Below are 19,586 nucleotides of genomic sequence, written 5' to 3'. Positions count from 1 at the left end.
CAAGAAATTGACATGCATGTCTAGATCTGGCAAATAATATCTCATCGATTATCGGATTCTTAATTGGTGACCCGATAACGATCCAACAAGTTAACGCGCTCCTTGATAACGATCCAACTAAACATGTTTTTTTTCATGTCTTTTTATGTCGAGTTAATGGATCATGTAAGAAATAATCAGGCCAAAACAGCCTAACAGCTACATTTGATTACAATCATTCAATAAAATATCCACTAGACAATTTGGAGGATCTTCGAATCACAAGCAAGAGCTGGAGGAGAAGAGACTAATGTGAGCTAAGAGATGGGCAGCTTCGTTAGCATGGCGTCTGACGTCAACGAAATGTAAGGTACAAATGTTACTGTCGATAAATTATAATAGTTTAAGACATCAATGTTTGCATATGTGTACCGCTAGCATCACTGCACCAGAGTTCCGATCTTCTTCAAAGATTAAAGTAATTTAAGATATCAAATTGTCAAAAAATAAATTAAATGAGAGCAGCCCACAGTTTTGTTTCCAGCCGAGGGTTATCCAACTTGCTACTTGCTTGCAATTAGGTTGAAGAAGTTTTGCAACTTGTGATAACAGGGGTCCCTCCCATGCAACTAACACATAATGTCGATCTCTCACTGTCGCTCTTGTCCAGATACAAGCTATATGCATGAATAAAGCTGTATCGAAAAGAAACTTAACTAATTTATTAAAGAGGATCCTCCCCCACACGCATCTCATCAACTTGTGAGCAGACCCCTCTAAAAAAAACTATTTATTTTGTACTGCGAGAATAAGCAGCAGAGTAATTGGTAATTTTTTTTTTTGTAAAAGTGTTTTTGGAAAGAAATAAAAAAAAGCAGTATTGGTTTGGTATTGCTGTGCTTTAAAAAAAATTGTTGTATTGTGAGAATAAGTTCATTTTTGCTGTTTCACGTTTTTAGTTTTTTGCAACCCAAAACTGTAAAAATAAATTGTTTTTAAGTATTTACCAAACATTTTTTTGAACTCAGCTTTTTATTATACCCATTTTTTATAAAAGTATCTCAGTACCAAAGTAATACTAAGTCTCCTGTTATCAAATTGAAAGAGACAGAAGAGATGACACCTCTCTCTCTCTCTCTCTCTCTCTATAACATGGTACATAGTACTTACATGTCATTAAATGAATAAACCAAAGATTAATTAACAGCTTCATAACTTTGTTAGTTAAATATTTTAGCGCATGCATGCATCAGCTGGTTTTGATGTTGACAAATGTTGGTTAGATCGAAGGCCTTTTATATTACGCAAATGACTTGTACTTTAAGTGGTTAAACTTTCATTACTGCATTTAAGGTCGTGTGTTCGATTTTTCATTTTCGTATAAAAATAAATAAGTATCGTTGAATCACTAAAGTTGATAATTGATGCCTCATGCATGCATGCTTTGAAACCTACTTTACATTACATCCATTTGTATTAAAGTCAATTACATTAACATTTCGCATTCAGATTTGCATGCCTTTCAACTTGTGGAGGATATACATGAACCCTTATGTATGGACACCTAAGGAAAAGTAAACCCTAGCTTAACTGTAAGCCGTTCATCATGGTCCATACTTGTAACATCAAGCTCCGATCTCTTTTCTACGCTCATTAAACATATCAATTCTATTTAATACACATTTCACTTGAGTCTACAGACATAGAAGACATTTATGTCTGTGTTATGTACACGAAAAGGAGAAATTTTTAGTTGTGACGGGAACACGGATGGTACATCACATGTTTTTATACAAGTGGTGGAAATTTTTAATTTTTAAGTTATTAATCTTTTAACACACATAACCCACTATTTATATAGGAACACATGATGTATCACCTTATGCGACGATCACATTAAAAAATCTTTCCACGAAAAGAATCCAGTACATATCTTTTTCCTTCAAACGCACAACGTCATCACACTCTTCCAATAGTGTGTACAAGACCTACGTATGTGTAAGTATCCCTCGCCTTGCCTCGAATAAAGACAGAAATGATTTGGCATACACGTTAGGTTAGCAATTGTGATCAATGAGCCTCGAACAAAGTTAACTTGGTCAAAAGTTTATAATAATCAATGTATGTAAAACGTTTTTGATTGTTCAACACCTTTGTAAATCATGTTTTGCGATTAACCTGTAGCTGTCATCCACGTCCGTATCAGTTTCTAATTAAAAAGTTAAACATCAGATGTGGAGCCTCCCGTATGGAAATATATACCATTATCCCAACCAATATAATATTATGAACTCAAGAACATTAGTGTAATGAACAGTCTCCAATGACTTTAAAACCCTAAAATATGAATATATATTATAGTGAAATGTGACTTTACCTTTTCAAATTCAACATTTTCATATAAGACGAATCATAAATATAGACCCATACAACTCATATATTTCGGGTTAAAACCTATCTATGAATAAACGTTCAATAAAAACTCAAAAATTAAATAAATTGCCACATAAGAAAATAAGTAACCTATTAATATAAGTTATTTACAATTTATGCCACAACTTTCTATAACTGTTCTCATACAACCATTATTAGTCAACCGTTATGACTAACGTTTTTAACAATTTTTTTTTACCAGTCTAATAATGAATTAAATAATGCATTACCATATATCTTAACTATGTAACTTCAGATAAATTATTTTGCAAACACATAAACACCAATCATATATATATATATATATATATATATATATATAGTAATAAAACATAAAATAGAAGATACATTTTTTGAAAAGTTAAATTGTAGGTAAATTATATTCATAAAAAAACCAAAATTGTAGATACACTATTGTTGTAAAAAAAAAAGGTAAATTTTTTATTTAAAATTGTAGATACATTATTGTGGCAGTAGGTAAATTAGTTTCATATAAAATTTAAAAGTGGGCAAATTATATGCATACAAGAATAAAATTGTGGACACATTATTGTTAAATAAGAACAGGTAAATTTTTATCTTGAAATTTGAACAATAGATAAATTATTTTTGTACATACATTAATTTTTAAAAAATTAAAACAATAGGTACATCATTAGCTTCACAAATTATACACAATAGGTAAATTATTTTTGCTAAAACTAAACGATAAGTAAAGTATTTTTGAAGATACGTTAGTGTTGTAAAAATTAAATAATAGGCACATTATTACTCCACATATTTGATATGATAGATAAATCATGGTATAAATTTATAGTTGGCAAAAAAAAATTATAGGTACATTATTTTATTGATAAATATTTTATAAGATAGATTATTTCAATAAAAATATATATTTAAATTGAAAAAAAGTTGTTATTGTGACATCCCACATTGCCTATGGGAGTGATCCTTATATGTATATTCTCATCTCTACCTAGCACGAGGCTTTTTGGGAACTCACACGAGAACTTCCCAATGGGTCACCCATCATAGGATTGCTCTTGCGTGCTACTCGCTTAACTTCGGAGTTCTTACGGAACCCGAAGCCAATGAGCTCCCAAAAGGCCTCGTGCTAGGTAGAGATGAGAATATATATATAAGGATCACTCCCCTAGGCGATGTGAGATGTCACAATCCACCCCCCTTAGGGGCCCGACATCCTCGTTGGCACACCACGGTCAGGGTTAGGCTTTGATACAAAATTGTCACATCCCATCCCGGGGGGGGACCACTTCCCAGGCCCGCTCCACCATCGTAGCACGATATTGTTCGCTTTGGACCCCGACCACGCCCTTACGGTTTTGTTTCTACGAACTCACACGAGAACTTCCCAATGGGTCACCCATCCTGGGATTGCTCTCGTGCACTACTCGCTTAACTTTGGAGTTTCCATGGAACCTGAAGCCAGTGAGCTCTCAAAAGGCCTTGTGCTAGGTAGGGATGAGAATATACATATAAAGATCACTCTCCTAAGTGATTTGGGATGTTACAATCCACCCCCCTTAGGGCCCCGACGTCTTCGTCTGCACACCATGGCCAGGGTTAGGCTCTCATACTAAATTATCACATCCCCGCCTGGGGTCCACCACATCCTGGGCCCACTCCACCACCGTAGCACGATATTGTCCGTTTTTGGCCACAACCACGCCCTCATAGTTTTGTTTATGGGAACTTACACGAGAACTTCCCAATGGGTTACCCATCATGGGATTGCTCTCGTGCGCCACTCGCTTAACTTCGGAGTTCCCATGGAACTCGAAGCCAGTGAGCTCCTAAAAGGCCTCGTGCTAGGTAGGGATGGAAACATACACATAAGGATCACTCTTCAAGTGGACAATATCGTGCTACGGTGGAGTCGACCTCGGGAAGTGGTTCCGCCCGGGCCAGGATGAGACAATTTGGTATCAAAGCCTAACCCTGGCCGTGGTGTGCCGACGAGGACATCGGGCCCCTAAGGGGGGTGGATTGTGACATCCCACATTGCCTAAGGGAGTGATCCTTATATGTATATTCTCATCCCTTCCTAGCACGAGGTCTTTCGGGAGCTCACTAGCTTCGGGCTCCGTAGGAACTCCGAAGTTAAGCGAGTAGCGCGTGAGAGCAATCTCATGATAAGTGACCCACTGGGAAGTTCTCGTGTGAGTTCCGAGAAACAAAACGGTGAGGGCGTGGTCGGGGCCCAAAGCAGACAATATCGTGCTACGATGATGGAGCGGGTCCGGGATGTGGTGGACGCCAGGCCGGGATGTGACAGTTATAATTAAGAAAACTTGCCAAATTAATTCCTATATCAAATTAATTACAAACGTGGAAATCCTGAATTCTCATCTAACATGCAATGCATTAAGAATATTAGTGCCTTTTTTATTTTATTTTTTATTTTTGTAAAATCATTAATCCTCCTTAAAATCTTCATATGTTTAATTGTGCACATTAAACATACAAGAAGGCATATTTTAAGCATTCGAAAATTTTAAAATGTGTGAACTCAAACATAATTAATTGAATTTGTTTATGTGAAGTCTAATCATTGAGTTTTATTCAAGTAAAAAGGTTGTATCGCGTTTTATATAAAAGAAATTGAGTTTGAGGGCTAAAAGTCATATTTTCAGTCTATTTTTCTAACAAAAATTCGATGATTAGATTCCATCTAAGAAAATTACCTAATTGAGATCGTGTGTGTCATATTTTATACTTTTCGGGTTCCCCAAATTCCCCTCAATTAAGTCATTATAGCATTATAGCATTTTTCTGGATCTAAAAAATATAGGCAAATTAATTTATATAGTAAATTAGTATAACATTGCATGCATGTTTATTATGGATCCCTGATATCCCACATCGTTAAGGGGAGTAATCCTTATATGTATATTCTCATTCCTACCTAGCACGAGGCCTTTTAGGAGCTCAGTGGCTTCGGGTTCCATTGGAACTTCGAAGTTAAGCGAGTAGCGCGTGAGAGCACTCCCAGGATGGGTGACCCATTGAGAAGTTCTCGTGTGAATTCTCATAAACAAAGTTCCCAGAAACAAAACCGTGAAGGTGTGCTGGGGGCCCAAAAAGGACAATATCGTGCTACGGTGGACTTGGGCCGGGGAAGTGGTCCCACCCTGGCTGGGATGTGACAATTTGGTATCAGAGCCTAACCCTGGTTGTGGTGTGCCGGCGAGGACGTCGGGCCCCTAAAAAGGGTGGATTGTGGCATCTCACATCGCCCATGGGAGTGATCTTTATGTGTATATTCCCATACTACCTAGCACGAGGCCTTTTGGAAGCTTACTAGGCTTCGAGTTTCATTGGAACTCCGAAGTTAAGCGAGTGGCGCGCGAGAGCACTCCCAGGATGGGTGACCCATTAGGAAGTTCTCGTGTGAGTTCCTAGAAACAAAACCGTGAAGGTGTGCTGGGGGCCCAAAGCAGATAATATCGTGCTACGGTGGAGTCGGGCTCGCGAAGCAGTCCCGTCCGAGCCGGGATGTGACAGAGCCTCTATTAGGAGGCATATTAATAATATTTTTCATATTAGTATTTAAATTAGTGAATCTTTTTTGGGTTTATTTAATTTAGTGAATCTACAAAATATAGATAAATTAGTTTATAAAACTAGTATAATACTTCATAAATGTTTATCAAGGATCCCGAGCCTCTATGAGTAGGCATATCATTGATATTTCTTATATAAATATACTTATTATTTAATCTACAAAATATAGGCAGATTAATTAGTATAATATATTAGTATATAGGGGCTTGTTGCTCATCAGAATTAGGATGAGTTATGCTAACATTTATCTCTAACTTAAATAAGGTGTTGTTGCATAACTTGGAAATATATTGTAATAATAGGTCACTTATTTGCCCACAGATTATCTGAAAGTTAAGTTTTACTTGGATGTTCCAAATTATATGAGTTTTTATTTATGAAATGCGAACGGCAAAGGCCTACATCTAAAGAACCAGCTATTATACTCGCAGAATTGCAGGTTCAACACTCAAAAATCAAAGAAAATACGGAAAGTCCATACAAAATTTGTTGAAGAAAGTATTTCATTATATAAAGATTAAAGGAATATATAAACAAATCAAACTTAAAAAACAATATGAGTTCTTCAATCCACATTGCTCTGGTCCTATGGACTATTTACAGTGCTCTGTTTATGCTGCTTTTTTGCAGATGGATGATAAAAATTAAACTCTGGCAATGAAGGAATGATAACCATAAATTAAAAGTTCAAGTAACCATGAGCTGAGAATATCCCATGAAATTGGGATGAGGAGATAACGGAGACAGAGGAGGCACACTAAAAATCCCCAGTTCGTTTTCTTTGCTCAGATCCCAAACCGCCGTCCAACTTGACGGTGTTAATGGGCAAACGGCGGTCGAAACTCTCTCTTGGGCGGGGATTTTTATATCCTGAACATCCTCCTCCTTCTTTATCTCTTTGTTTCTGATCATCTCACCGGAACTCTCATGACTTTCGGTGCTCCGTTCTCTCCTCCTTTTTCTGCTGACCAGCAGAGGATGATCGGCTGAGAGTTCTTCTGATCTTCCAGCTTCAAGTGGAAAGTTGAGAATTGCTTTGCTTCCACGCAGCTTGAAAGCAGCAAAGTCGTAAGCTTTGGCGGCTTCAATGGCGGTGTCGAAGGTTCCGAGCCAAACCCGGGAACCCCTTTTGTTTGGGTCACGAATCTCCGCTGCGTACTTTCCCCACGGCCTTCTCCTCACACCCCTGTAGTGCCTTGCAGCAGCTTCAACCACGGTGGAAGTGTTTGATGTGTTTTGATTTTCATCACCAGAAGAAGAAGACAGAGGTGGTGGGGATGGAATGGCCACGTTTATGGCGGGCTTGCGGTGGCTGAGAGTCGAGTGTTTTGGTGGTTTTGGGTGGGAGATTTGGGGTTTGGTTTCGAATCGAGTGTCCCGATCAATTTCAGGGACTAAGTAATCAGAGATTTTGAAATATTGGTCAGTAGACTCACTACCACTGTTGGTGGTGCTGGTGGTGATTGTGGAGGAGGAGGAGGAGGAGGAGGGGGAGGAGGAGGAAGTTGTGTTAAAGGGTGATTGGGTGATTTCATGTTGTTGGGGGATATGGGAGGTGCAAAGGTTGAGACTAGTGATGAAGCTATCCACTGTTGTAAATTCATTCAAAAGGTGTTGCCTAATCAGCTCTAAAGCTGAAGAGTCTTCTGATGCCATTTCAAAACTAACAGAAGCAGTCTCAAACGAGTCCTTAGAAACTTCAAAAACTAAGAAGTGAAAGACTAGAAGTGTTATAGTGGAATGGAAGAGAGTGTGGGTTTGAACGAAATATATATAACGGGAAGGGAAGATCGGGAAGATTGAAAAGTAAACGTTCAAAGGTGAAGGTGAGGCCTTCACGTTAGCTTCCAAGATAGAGATAGGAAACATCATCTGGTCACTTTGGTGAGATAAATCACAAAAAAAAACAGTGGTCTTGGACTACGGATACCATTACTTTAATGTCGTTTTATTCAAAAAGGGACCACGTTTTCAATTACTAAGCTTCCACGCTACTTCCAGAGCCAGTTTAATAAACCCTAAAGCTTGCTTCGCTTGTATTAGCGTTTAATTCTGTGGTTTTTGTTTATTGCAACTTGCAGGTTAAATTCAACTAATATTATTTAAACAGCCCACGTGTTTTTAATTTGAAACCATTGTTTATTTGTGTCTTTATAAGAGCACTATTATTATGTTTTTAAATTAGAGAACACCTGTACTACTTATAGTTTATCTTAGGGATGGCTTGGAAGTTGGAACAATGTAGAAAATAAATAATAGTAAAGTTTATATATTAGTATTTCTACTAATATCTCAGTGTCGTATTATTGTTTCTAAATGATTGAGGTTCTATCCGGCTGTTAAATTAAGTAATTGAGGTTCTATCCGGCTGTTAAATTAGGTAACGTATGTAAAACTTTGTACTCTATAAGTTTATAATCCTCATACAAAACAATGAAGCTTTATTTGTAACAATCCGTTCCAAATTTTACGTTTTTATTTTATTTTAAAAGCATGAATTTACGAAATTGCCCTAGAGGCAAAGACTTTGACTTCCGTTGACCATCGACTTGAGAGATGTGGGACTTATTCTTTTAGCATATCCTCGTAGTACTCATTGGTACGAACGTATATGCGAAAGCCGTTTGCGAGTCCGGATTATAACGGTATAGTTACGGACGTTCGAAATTGGTTATTCAAGGTCAGTGTTTATTTAAATTAAATCCCCACTTTGTGGGGGAAGCCAAATCAGAAATGAAGAAGAAAAGAAAAGAAAAAAAAAAAAAAAAGGGAGGAAAGCTTCCCGTGCACCCATACCCGCACCACCGCGAGTCCATCTTCCAAGGCCGATTCCGGCCAACTCCGGTGGAGTTTTTCGATGCCACCACCACCATCTTGAAGCTCTCATTCCTCTCTACAAAACCCATACAAGAACCACCTTGATTAAACATGGGATGTGGAGGTTTGAGGCCACGAAAGTTGACGAAAATCAATGGTGCTCCGGCCACCCTTTTCGATTTTCCGGCAAATCGGCAAAGCGATGGCCGATACCACCACTTGGGCTTTGTAGCCCATCATCCCAGGAGCAAAACCCAACCAACCTTGACCCCGTTGGACCACCGTAGACGACGAATCGACGTCGGGAAGTTTTAGGCACCCGCCGGCTTCGTGGGCAAAATTGACCATCTTCCGTCCACTTTTGGACTTCGTGGAAGGTATGAAAGTTGCTCCATTCACTGAGATCTTCATTTCTGTGAAGTTTGAGAATTTTTGGAAATAGTTGGATTTTCCGGCGAGCCGGGGCGGCTGACCACCACCCGCGGCGGCGCGTGGCCAGTGGGCCGCCAATGCTATTTTTAGGCTATGTCAAATGTCTTGAATTTAGTTTTGTCATTTGAATGACGTAGGTTGATAGTTGGAACCTAAATTCGTTACGATACGTTACTTGATAAAAATGTGAATCGATGATCCGACCGTTGGATTGTCACCAAAATTGGATACATTATAATACGTAATATTTAAAGATCATAGGAATTTATGGATCGGGAATCTGACTTACGGATCTTCCTGAATTGGATTTGTAAGTTAGTAAAATAAATGTTCACGGCCACTTGTTTTAGGCAATTAGCGGAGATCTGACCGTTGGATCGTAATGAAATCTTAATATGTTATTCTAGAAACATATTGTGGATCGTTGGGAGTTGCGGATTGGAAATATGATATGCGGATCTTCCGGGTCAAGTTATACAGGGTTGTAAACCTTACCGTCGATCTTTGATCGACGATTGACTTGTGGTCAATGGGTCTCAAACTATTTTAGAATGTCATTGAGGTTGTGTTTTATGTGAATTACATATTCTTCGGATAAGAGTTCTGAGATGTGATTTGATAATTGGTCACAGGGACCAATCATTCAGGACGCCTTGATGTGTGCGCTAGAGAATCATAGCGTGGACTCCAGGTGAGTGGATCTTTTCATTTTTATCGTACATATTGTTGAGAGTTCTATCGACACTTTTAAATTGATTAGATATATTACCTTCGTACAAGCATGTAGGCGAAAACCGTTCGATAAACAGAATTATAACGAATGAGTTATTAACGAACGAAGTTAGAGGGTAAAATGGTAATTTTGGGAGGGAGCATCCTCCAAGCCAAAGGCTTCTCTTCTTTTGGGCCTGCTGTGTTCATCTCCCCTTAATTCTTCTTCACTCCAAAAATAATAACTTTCTCATACGGTAACGAAATCACGCACGGTTGAAGGCTATGTATTCATAGCGAATCCCTCTTCAATTTGATACCAAAATCATATGCTGGAACTAAGCGTGCTCATATATTGAAGCCTAGAAGTTTTGACGGTTTTCGTGGGTTTTTCGCCAATTCTGGTCAAACTCGCTGGAGATGGGTCTAGACCCAAGAGAGAAAAATACTCCTCTCATCATGCACTTCCAGGATATGTAAGTGAATCCTTCGAATTCCAAGTTTCATTTTCAAACAAGTTTGAGATTGAAGTGTTTAACTTGAAATTTCGGGATTCTTGTTAAGGATTCGTGATGATGAAGTTGATTTAAGAGCGTAGTAGCGAAGTGGCAGATTGATAAACAACTTTGGAGGAGTTTGGAGGTGAGAACCCAAGAAACCCTTTCATATTTTCTTTTGGTTCTAACAGATAAGTTAAGTTATGTTAACTTCTTGGTGTAAGTTGGATGAATTTGTGTGGATTTTTAAACTTGTAACTAAAGTGGCAAAGAATTGGTTTAAGTTGATGAGTAGGCTTGCCATGAGCCTCACCTTGGATTTTGAGTGATCTTCGGCTAACTTTATTCATGTTGGACTTGATGGAGGAATTATAAGAAGTTTTGGAATCTGGTTATGGATATATAATTCTTTGTTGAGTGTTAAGTAAGTGTGTGACTGTTAAATAAAAACTAGACGGCAGAAACTAATTTGGAGTAAATTCTTCGAACGAAGTGTCCCAATATCGCATGATTGTTAATTTTGGAAATTTGACAAGCAAATGGATGGAAATGGACCTAAGTAGGGTTTGTTCAATTTTTCTTACGGTTGGTGAACTACGATTGGCTTGATCCCTCTGAATGGTACGTAGGTAGTCTAACGGGAAGTTAGATGCAGCCATAAAATAAATGAGATTAATTATTAGTGGAAAATCGTCAAAGAAAGAACTGCTAGTATGGTTAATAACACAAAGGGTAACTAGGACATTTTTGGCCTACCATTAAATGAAAATTCTAAAATAAATTGGCGGGGCGTTACAATCAGTGGCAAAGCTATAGAGGGACTAGGAAGGGAAGCTACCCCTCATCTCGTCGAAAATTAAGCCCAAGAGTATGGTTCCACCCCTCTGGTCTCGTCGGAATTAATGGCTGCATTACAGATCGGTTTCTAGGCTTCTGCTGCTGCATAGCAGCAGCTTATGTTATTTTTTAAAAATCCCTTATATGAAACTGATGTTGTTTCATTTAGTATTAAAAATAAAATAAATAAATAAATAAACTCCTTAATCAAACGACGCCGTTTCATTTAAATGATAAAAAAAATTAGAGAGGACCATTATCCCCGTGCCTTCCATTATTCAATGGAGCCCTTCACTTTTTGAAAACCAATTAGAAGACCCGTGCCACCCCCCCCCCCCCCCCCCCGGCGCCCCCCACAAAATCCTAGTAGTAGTTTCGCGTTCTTGATACGCAATTAAAGAAATTGAATGAACGCTTCAATGAGGTAAACATCGAATTGCTTATTTGTATGGCATGTTTGAGTCCGATGAATAATTTTGCATCTTTTGACAATGTAAAAATGGTTCATCTAGCCTAACTTTATCTTCAAGATTTTGATCGTATGGACCTCATGAATCTTTCAATTCAACTTGACATTTACATTCACAATATGAAGATGCATAGTGAGTTTTCATCATTGAGAGGAATTGGTGATCTTGCAAGGGAGTTAGTGAAGACCGGTAGGTGTGCAAGCTATATGTTAGTGTATAAGCTTCTTACATTGGTTTTGGTGTTACCGGTTGCAACCTGCTTCGGTGGAGAGAGCTTTTTCTGCTACGAAGATTGTGAAAACACCATTGCGTAACAAAATAAGAGATCAATGGTTGAGTGATAACATGCTTGTTTACATTGAGAGATACGTATTTGCTTTTATTGATAATGAGTCTATTATCCGGCATTTTCATGATATGAAACCTCATCAGTAACAATTGTAATTTGTTTGTATTGATAAATTATGGAAGACATTACTATATAAAAAGATTTGGTTGTTGCTATTCTTTTGAAGCTTGCACTCTTTTAACTTTGCCTCTCCTCCCGTTAATTCCTAACTTCGCCACTGGTTACAGTGATGATGACGACGATGGTGGGTAATGGCGCATTGACGGCACCGTGGACAATGATGATAATAGATGATGATGGTAGTGATGACAATGACGATGGTGGGTGGTGACAGTTGCAACAGTGATGATGGCGAATGGAAGTGGTGGCAAATATGATGATGGTAGGTAGTAGTGGTGGTATTGATGATAGTGATGAAGATGATGTTTGTTGAAGGCAGTACAGTGGTAGTGGTGATCATAGGTGGTAATGGTGGCATCGATGATGTTGATGGTTGGCAGTGGCGATGTTGAAGGTGGCGACAAGCTATGGTGGGTGGTGGCGACGGCGGCAGCAAGGGTGGTAAGAAAATTATTATTATTTTATTGTTTAAACTCTCTCATAAAAATTTAGAAAGGACAACTAGTTATATAGAATTTGAAGGTGGGAATTGAAGGTTCCAAATACCAAATTTATTTTTTCACGCTAAAATTTTAAATTTCTTACAAATCCAACATGGAAGTTGTGCATGATAATTTATAAATTCTGAGATTTGTTCAAATTTAAGTTTCTTTTCCTCATCTAAACAGAGGCTTAAGAATTTTTCATGCAAAACATTGGTCAAATTAGTAATTTTATTGTCACTCGATATTATCCGAACTTTCGCTTTAGTTTTAACTAATGAACTTGTTTTTTTTGCATGTCATCGATTGATTCGATTTGGATTATTTTTAGCATAGATAACCTTAAACCATGCGGGATTCAAGCATAAATTATGATATAGATCTAAACATATTTGTATTTAAGGATATCCTTAACATAAAGAAACCTCACGAAAGATAGCAGATCTGGTTTGTTTATAGTTGAATGTGGCTTGTATTTTATACAGATGAGAGTTGCTAGCTGTAGGAAGAATAAGTCTCATCTATTGGCAAACGACGATCGTGCTAAGTGACGAGAGCAGTCGTCGCACAAATGTCGTTAGAACTCACTGTCTAATTAAAATATAAACGACAACCCAACCGGTGAATTACGAAAAACACGAGAATTTGAACGAAGACCCTCCAGTCCAGATTTCTGCGAGCAACTAAGGCTTGCCCAGTCAGCTAAAATCAAGTTCTATCTCATCTTAAATTCAACCAGTTATCGTATTTTCTTTAAAAAAAATGCATAATGCAAGAAAAATAAAAAGATTCCACGTATCAATTCGTACTTTCCTGATGTCATTAGTTTACCTTTGGGGTCCTTTATATATAAAACCCAAAAAAAGCATGACCGTACAAACTTCTTTTTTATTATTTATTTTATATGGAAATGACCTTTTTTTTTTTTTTTTTTTTTAAGTTTTAACGAAAAATCCACGATACTGTTCACTTTAACTAAAAAATCATATTTTTACATTAAAAAGTCAAATCTGGTACTATTCACTTTACTCTTTATTTTGTTCTTATCATTAAAACTCAAAGTTTTCAAACCTCTTTCATTATTTTTTTTTTTTTCATTGTACATACCACTGAAGTCTGAAATAATTTGAAAAATTAATGGTTAAATTTTGCATACAAGAATTTAAGAAATTTTCACAACGGTTAGTTCTTGCATAAAACTTGTACTATTAATACGTCTCATTGTAGCCAGATCGAACTTGTAACTGCTCTAGAACTTCTTCTTTTTTCTTTTTTTCTTTTTTTTTTTAATTTTATTTTTTGTGAACAAAACTGCTATAGAACTCAAGTACCAAAATTAATACAATCCAACATCAACTAGACTAGCCAATTTGCAATATCTGGCTTATCAAGTGATTGTGATGTAGGGTTCTGCAGGCTTCCACATGCATCCCCAAAACTAATCCACAATTATTAATTTTATCCAATCGTGTTTTGCCAGAATAATATTGTAGCCTGGTAGATATCAACAGATATACATACAAAATTCATTCCACCATGTTTATACCATATCACATTTTATCTTGTATTTAAATATTTTTTTTTTTTAAATTTAGGTAACTAGTTGTACTTTTTCGGGTAATTTTTTTTTGGTGGACTCAGAATACAACTTTGTAGTGTAACTATTTCACTAAAATTATAATTTATGAATTTCTTTTATTAATATACATTAAAAATGAGAAACATCAATGTTAACATCTACTCTTAATTATTATAACATGTAAAATGATCGACTAACTTGTGTTCCGACATCACAAAAACTTCTCTCTTCTCCAATGATTCCTCCTGTCTCTCTTATGTCTTCCGTCCCCTATTCCTTCTATGTTTAATTAGAACCCAATTTAAAGAAAAGGAAAACAAAATGCAAAATACAAAAGAACCAAACCATTACCAATTTGTTTATGGATAATATATACCATTTGAAAACAACTTTTGTGTTTGTCTGATCTTGAAGACTTGAATAGTCGAATTCAAAAACCACGTGGAGTTTCAAACTTGACTCTGGCGTCTCTAAGCTGATAATAATCAAACTTTAAGCAATGGTTTTCGTGGTTCCTTTCTCTTGAGCAAGATGAATTTGTACAACTGCATGAAAGTTCTTTGTATCGCAGTCCACTTGCAAAAGTCGCTTTAGTTTGATCAACTTGCATGCAACAATATGTACATTAAATTTATATCAATATCGATCCCACAGTTTGATAGTACCGTCAAACTGTCAACCAAGTGGGTTTGGGTAACCTTAGGAAAAGAGATAACACAAAATTAAGAACCAACTGCATTCTTTTGGAGTTTTGCTTTTTATGTAGCTGTGGCCTAGTTGGACCGATATCGCTTATATTAAAATACGGATTATGACACGATCCGTGTTAATTATTATCCTAATTAACTGTATACTGAATGTGTACATTATGTTGGTGACAATGATGGAGCCGACATCGAGACTACTATGGTTAATTACGATCATTGCTTATGGACATATATAGTGACAAACTTGCCATTTTCCCTTTTTTTGCATTAGTCTAACCTATACATTAATTAGTTGTTTTCATCAGTTAAAGTCGGTTTATTGAACATGAATATGTCATTAAAAACTCGTTCGAGTAGGGTTGAATTAAAGCGGTAGAGATAGCCTTGCTTTATTCATGTAAGTAAACCAATGGACCAAATTAATTAATTGCAAATATATCAAGTAGCTACGTAATGTACAATATATACATCAAAATTAACAAGAATACTTAAAGTGATTAACTCTAAGTTCAAATGAAAACCTCTTGACTGTGGAACTGAAAACCAACAGAGTCGCATATAGACTTGCGCGCTTTTAGTCTATTTGAGAAAAGAAAATAGATTTGATTCGAGAAATTTCTTGATTTGATGGTTGATATGTTATTTGAGGATAGCTGTAATTGATTTGTTCGGCGCAAACCCACTTTTTCCTTTTGATCGAGTTGGAATTCCCATTAAAGTTTGTAACAAGACCCATTTTTATTGCACTCTATCCTCTTCTATACGTATTGTTTCAATTTTAACGAATACCCTACCTTTCTAATAAAAAAAATTAAAACCTAGCTAGCCTACATACTTCTTGTGTGGACAAAGCTTAAACAAGGTTAAGCTGTGCTAATATCATACTAAACCAGATCTATACGACAAAGTCTCGTTCAATCATTTGTGCTGCGAGATTTTTCTTCTTTTTCTTTTTGACTATATGTAAGGAAATATGCGCGTGTATGATCTGTTCAAAGGAGCGAAAGTGAAACAAATAAGTTATTTGGGACAAACCAACCAAATAGTAATTTGGGTGTCGATGGGAATTCTATGACGCATCATTCCTAAGCCGACTTGATAAGGAGCTGCATGCCGTAACACGTACCTCGACAAATTTAACAGCATGCAGCTGGGGTGGGTGCATCGATTGATCATTTATAATTTAACGTAAGTGGAGCTTAGAAATTTGTATGCAAAAGTTACGTACGCTAGAAAAAGTTGGTGACTTGTCACTAAAGTATCGGCCTCCAATTTCAACTATTATGCGGAGGTAGCTAGCTATATGCTGTAAGTACAATAAATAGGGTTTGCATGGGCGTCCACATATGCAAGAAAAGGACGACGGTGGAACAACTCTGGTCGGTACATATATCGGATGACGTCCGGTCGACATGCATATTACATGTAAATGCATGAGAACATGATCAATGGACGGCACAGGGCAGGCCGATTTGACAGATGGTGGTGCAGTGAAAGCTTGATTCAGAAAAAAAAGTCAATCACATGTGAGAAACATTAGACAAGTTTTTAGTATTGTAGCTATGAATCAATTATATCGTTGCATTAAAACAAAACAAAACAAAAACAGTAATTTTAGCCGGTGAAAGTTATGAAGAAACAAGAAGAAAGCGGTGAGGAGCATCAAAGGTTGTGGGAATAAAACTACACTAGTGTAGAAATATCTATTTTTTTGTGGCGACTTTTGAGGTTCCGTTTTTCACCAGAAAAAAGAGATACCTAGTTTGAAATCCACCTCATGAAACAAGGTGGAAGCTAATTTTGATACATTTGGCGTGAAAGATAATTTTCGCACACAAAGGAAGAAAATTGGCTCAATCTTTTAGCTTGAAATTGCAATCTCAATTATTTCTTTTTGGCTTTGCATGCGTTTAATTTGATCTTTTTATTGTTAAAAAACAAAATGGCTGAAATTAGGATAATACAAATTTTAAAAATGATTACGATTAAATAACGACGACATATTAATTAAACAATGACGATATAGCGACAAACTCTGAAGAATATGTACTTGTTTGAGGTGGACATGGCCTAGCTAGCTAGCTCCATGCATTGCTGGACCATGTGATTCTGAGCAAAACCATTACATTATTGGTCGGACATTTCAATCGTGGGGTCCATCTTGCTTTGTTATTTTCTCTTGACTCAAACATTGCGGCGCTTTACTTCCACTATAAACATTCGCGTCAAACTTGTGACCTCGAGCATGTCTTAGTGTAACTCTTATTTTCTTCGTTCGTGACGAGGGATAGGATTGAACATTGACCAAGCATCATATAAACCTGGGTTTTTTTTAATGATCGCAACCGTTGATCTCGGTGATGAGAATTAAGAATCTTTGATTTTTCGTACAATGTTTAATATTACTAAAGGAATGTAAATGGAGATTAGAATAGTTAGTATAATTATACGTTAAAAATGATTGCAGGAAAAAATTATTCAAGGGTGAGCGCAGGGAATTGAGTTTTAAAAATTCAACAGTCAACTCAGATATGTACAGAGAGGCTACGTACCGATCTTAACATCCAAAGTCTAAGCCATATGCTATTCACATCTGACCTAATTGATGCATTTAGACTGAAAAGTGGCCTTCTCTTTAGGTTATAATGTTTCTTTTTTGTTACACATGTTCAACATTTTTCATCTCTTTCAGTAGTCGCCTAAGTCTCTGCACCTTTATGAAATGCATAAATAATTTAGACCTTTTTATAACTTGCTATGATGACGTTATAATCGTTACTGTTCATACTCTTTATTATCATCTTAAAACAAAAACAAAAATAATAATCCGATTGGAAAATTGTTTAGTTTAACCATCTATATCAAGCAAAACAAAGATTATCGTAATTAACAAGTAGCATTCTAACGATGACGGGTCAATTCCTTCCCACTTGTGGTTTTGAGTGTGTACATAACCTAACACGGTAGTGTGGTACACACACACACACTACGGTCAGTATTATAAGAAATTAGAGTGTGTCATTTTTGAACATACATTGGCCGGCTAAATGTATATATGATACCAACAAACATTGCGGTTGGTGAATATTGAAAGTTGATTTGAAACCCAGCAAACTTATAGACGTCAAGTGAAAAAAACAATGAATATATATAGAAAAAGTTATATCGATTTAGTCTTTTGATGATCGGAAATTTGTGGGTAGGGTTAATGTGTCTTGGAGATGTCCCTGTCTTTGGATATGATAGGGCAGTTGCATTCATCCGGACGGGTTGCTTTTTTGAACGCACAGGAGAAAACAGATATCAAAAACAAATAATCAACTTGCCAACTAGTTAGACTTTGCATAATTAAGATAAATCTGATTAATTATTTCACGTACCTACCAGTATGTATGCACTGTGCGCTCTCTCTCATTAGATTCCATTCCATTTAGAACTCTTGGCCAAATTTTTGGATTTTTATATGGATGGGTTAGTGAATGGAAAACTTTTAGGGTTGTCTTGATGCACTCCTTTTAAAATTGTTAGAGCATCTTTAAAATAAATGTCTAAATCAATATTAAAGTTAAAAATGGTAGAAATAATATTTTTCAATCGAAAAGCAAAATCTGATGTGGCATAACATGAATTAGCAATCATTGAAAATAAAGAGTTTAGGATAAGAAAAAATTAGTATCCAGTCCCTAGTTACTAATGTTCACTGACTGAAACCTTATTAGTTTTCAGATTTTGATCCAAGTCCCTAGCATTAATGTAATAATGAATTTACATGTCAGTTACATAATTTTTTTAAAATAAAATTTAATAATTGATATAGGATTTTAATACACACCTTTATTAAACTCCTAACTAATTTTTAATCCAAAACATTTCCAAAATAAATAAAAAATTAGAATAAGTTTGTACCCATTAGCTTTTTAAAAAATGTTTTCAATTTTTAATCTTATATGTACCCATTCATGTAATTTTTCAAAATTTTAATCTTAAAATGTACCCATACTTAAATATACCAATTTGTTATATGTAAAATGTACTATTTTTTGCTAGCAAAAAAAATAGTACATTTTTTTTTATATAAAATCTATTCAATTTTTTTCTAATCCATTTTTAAACTTATATGGGTACATTCTTTTTCTTTAATTTGAGAATGTATTCATGTCAAGTTTTATTGAAGAAATTTACTAATGTTATTAAGTCTAATATCTTTTCTTTTTTTTTTTTTGGTTTTGAAGAATGTACCCATGTTTATGTGTGTATATATATATATATATATATGTACCCATGTTGATATATGTACCCATGTTTATATATGTACCCATTTTGTTAAAAAAAAAATGGGAACACCCTCTTGACCGTTAGATTGACTTTAATGAAATTGTGTAGTTGAGATTAAATCACAGGCTACACAATTTCATTAAAGTCAAATCCAACGATCAAGAGGGTGTCCCCATTTTTTTAGAAAAATAGGGATCCCTCTTATTAAAGGATTCATATATATATATATATATATAGACACACACACACACACACACACACACTTATATATATATATATATATATATATAACACAATAGTATAATTTATATTT

The 19,586-nt window shown here is 36.0% G+C and overlaps 1 protein-coding gene across 1 annotated transcript; it reads right to left on the bottom strand.

Annotated features, from left to right (window-relative positions):
• Nucleotides 1-6,482: 6,482 nt before the first annotated feature.
• On the bottom strand, nucleotides 6,483-7,851 carry LOC103952762 (ethylene-responsive transcription factor ERF105-like). Its single transcript, XM_009364437.3, has one exon. It carries the CDS (start codon nucleotides 7,651-7,653, stop codon nucleotides 6,685-6,687), a length of 969 nt encoding a protein of 322 aa, XP_009362712.2. The 5' UTR covers nucleotides 7,654-7,851; the 3' UTR covers nucleotides 6,483-6,684.
• Between the last annotated feature and the right edge of the window lie 11,735 nt (nucleotides 7,852-19,586).

The sequence above is a fragment of a genome, unplaced genomic scaffold, assembly GCF_019419815.1.
Source record: "Pyrus x bretschneideri cultivar Hongxiangsu unplaced genomic scaffold, Pyrus_bretschneideri_v1 Contig32, whole genome shotgun sequence".
Taxonomy (NCBI): domain Eukaryota; kingdom Viridiplantae; phylum Streptophyta; class Magnoliopsida; order Rosales; family Rosaceae; genus Pyrus; species Pyrus x bretschneideri.
The sequence above is the reverse complement of the archived record's forward strand: the minus strand, read 5'-3'. Positions and strand labels throughout refer to the sequence as shown.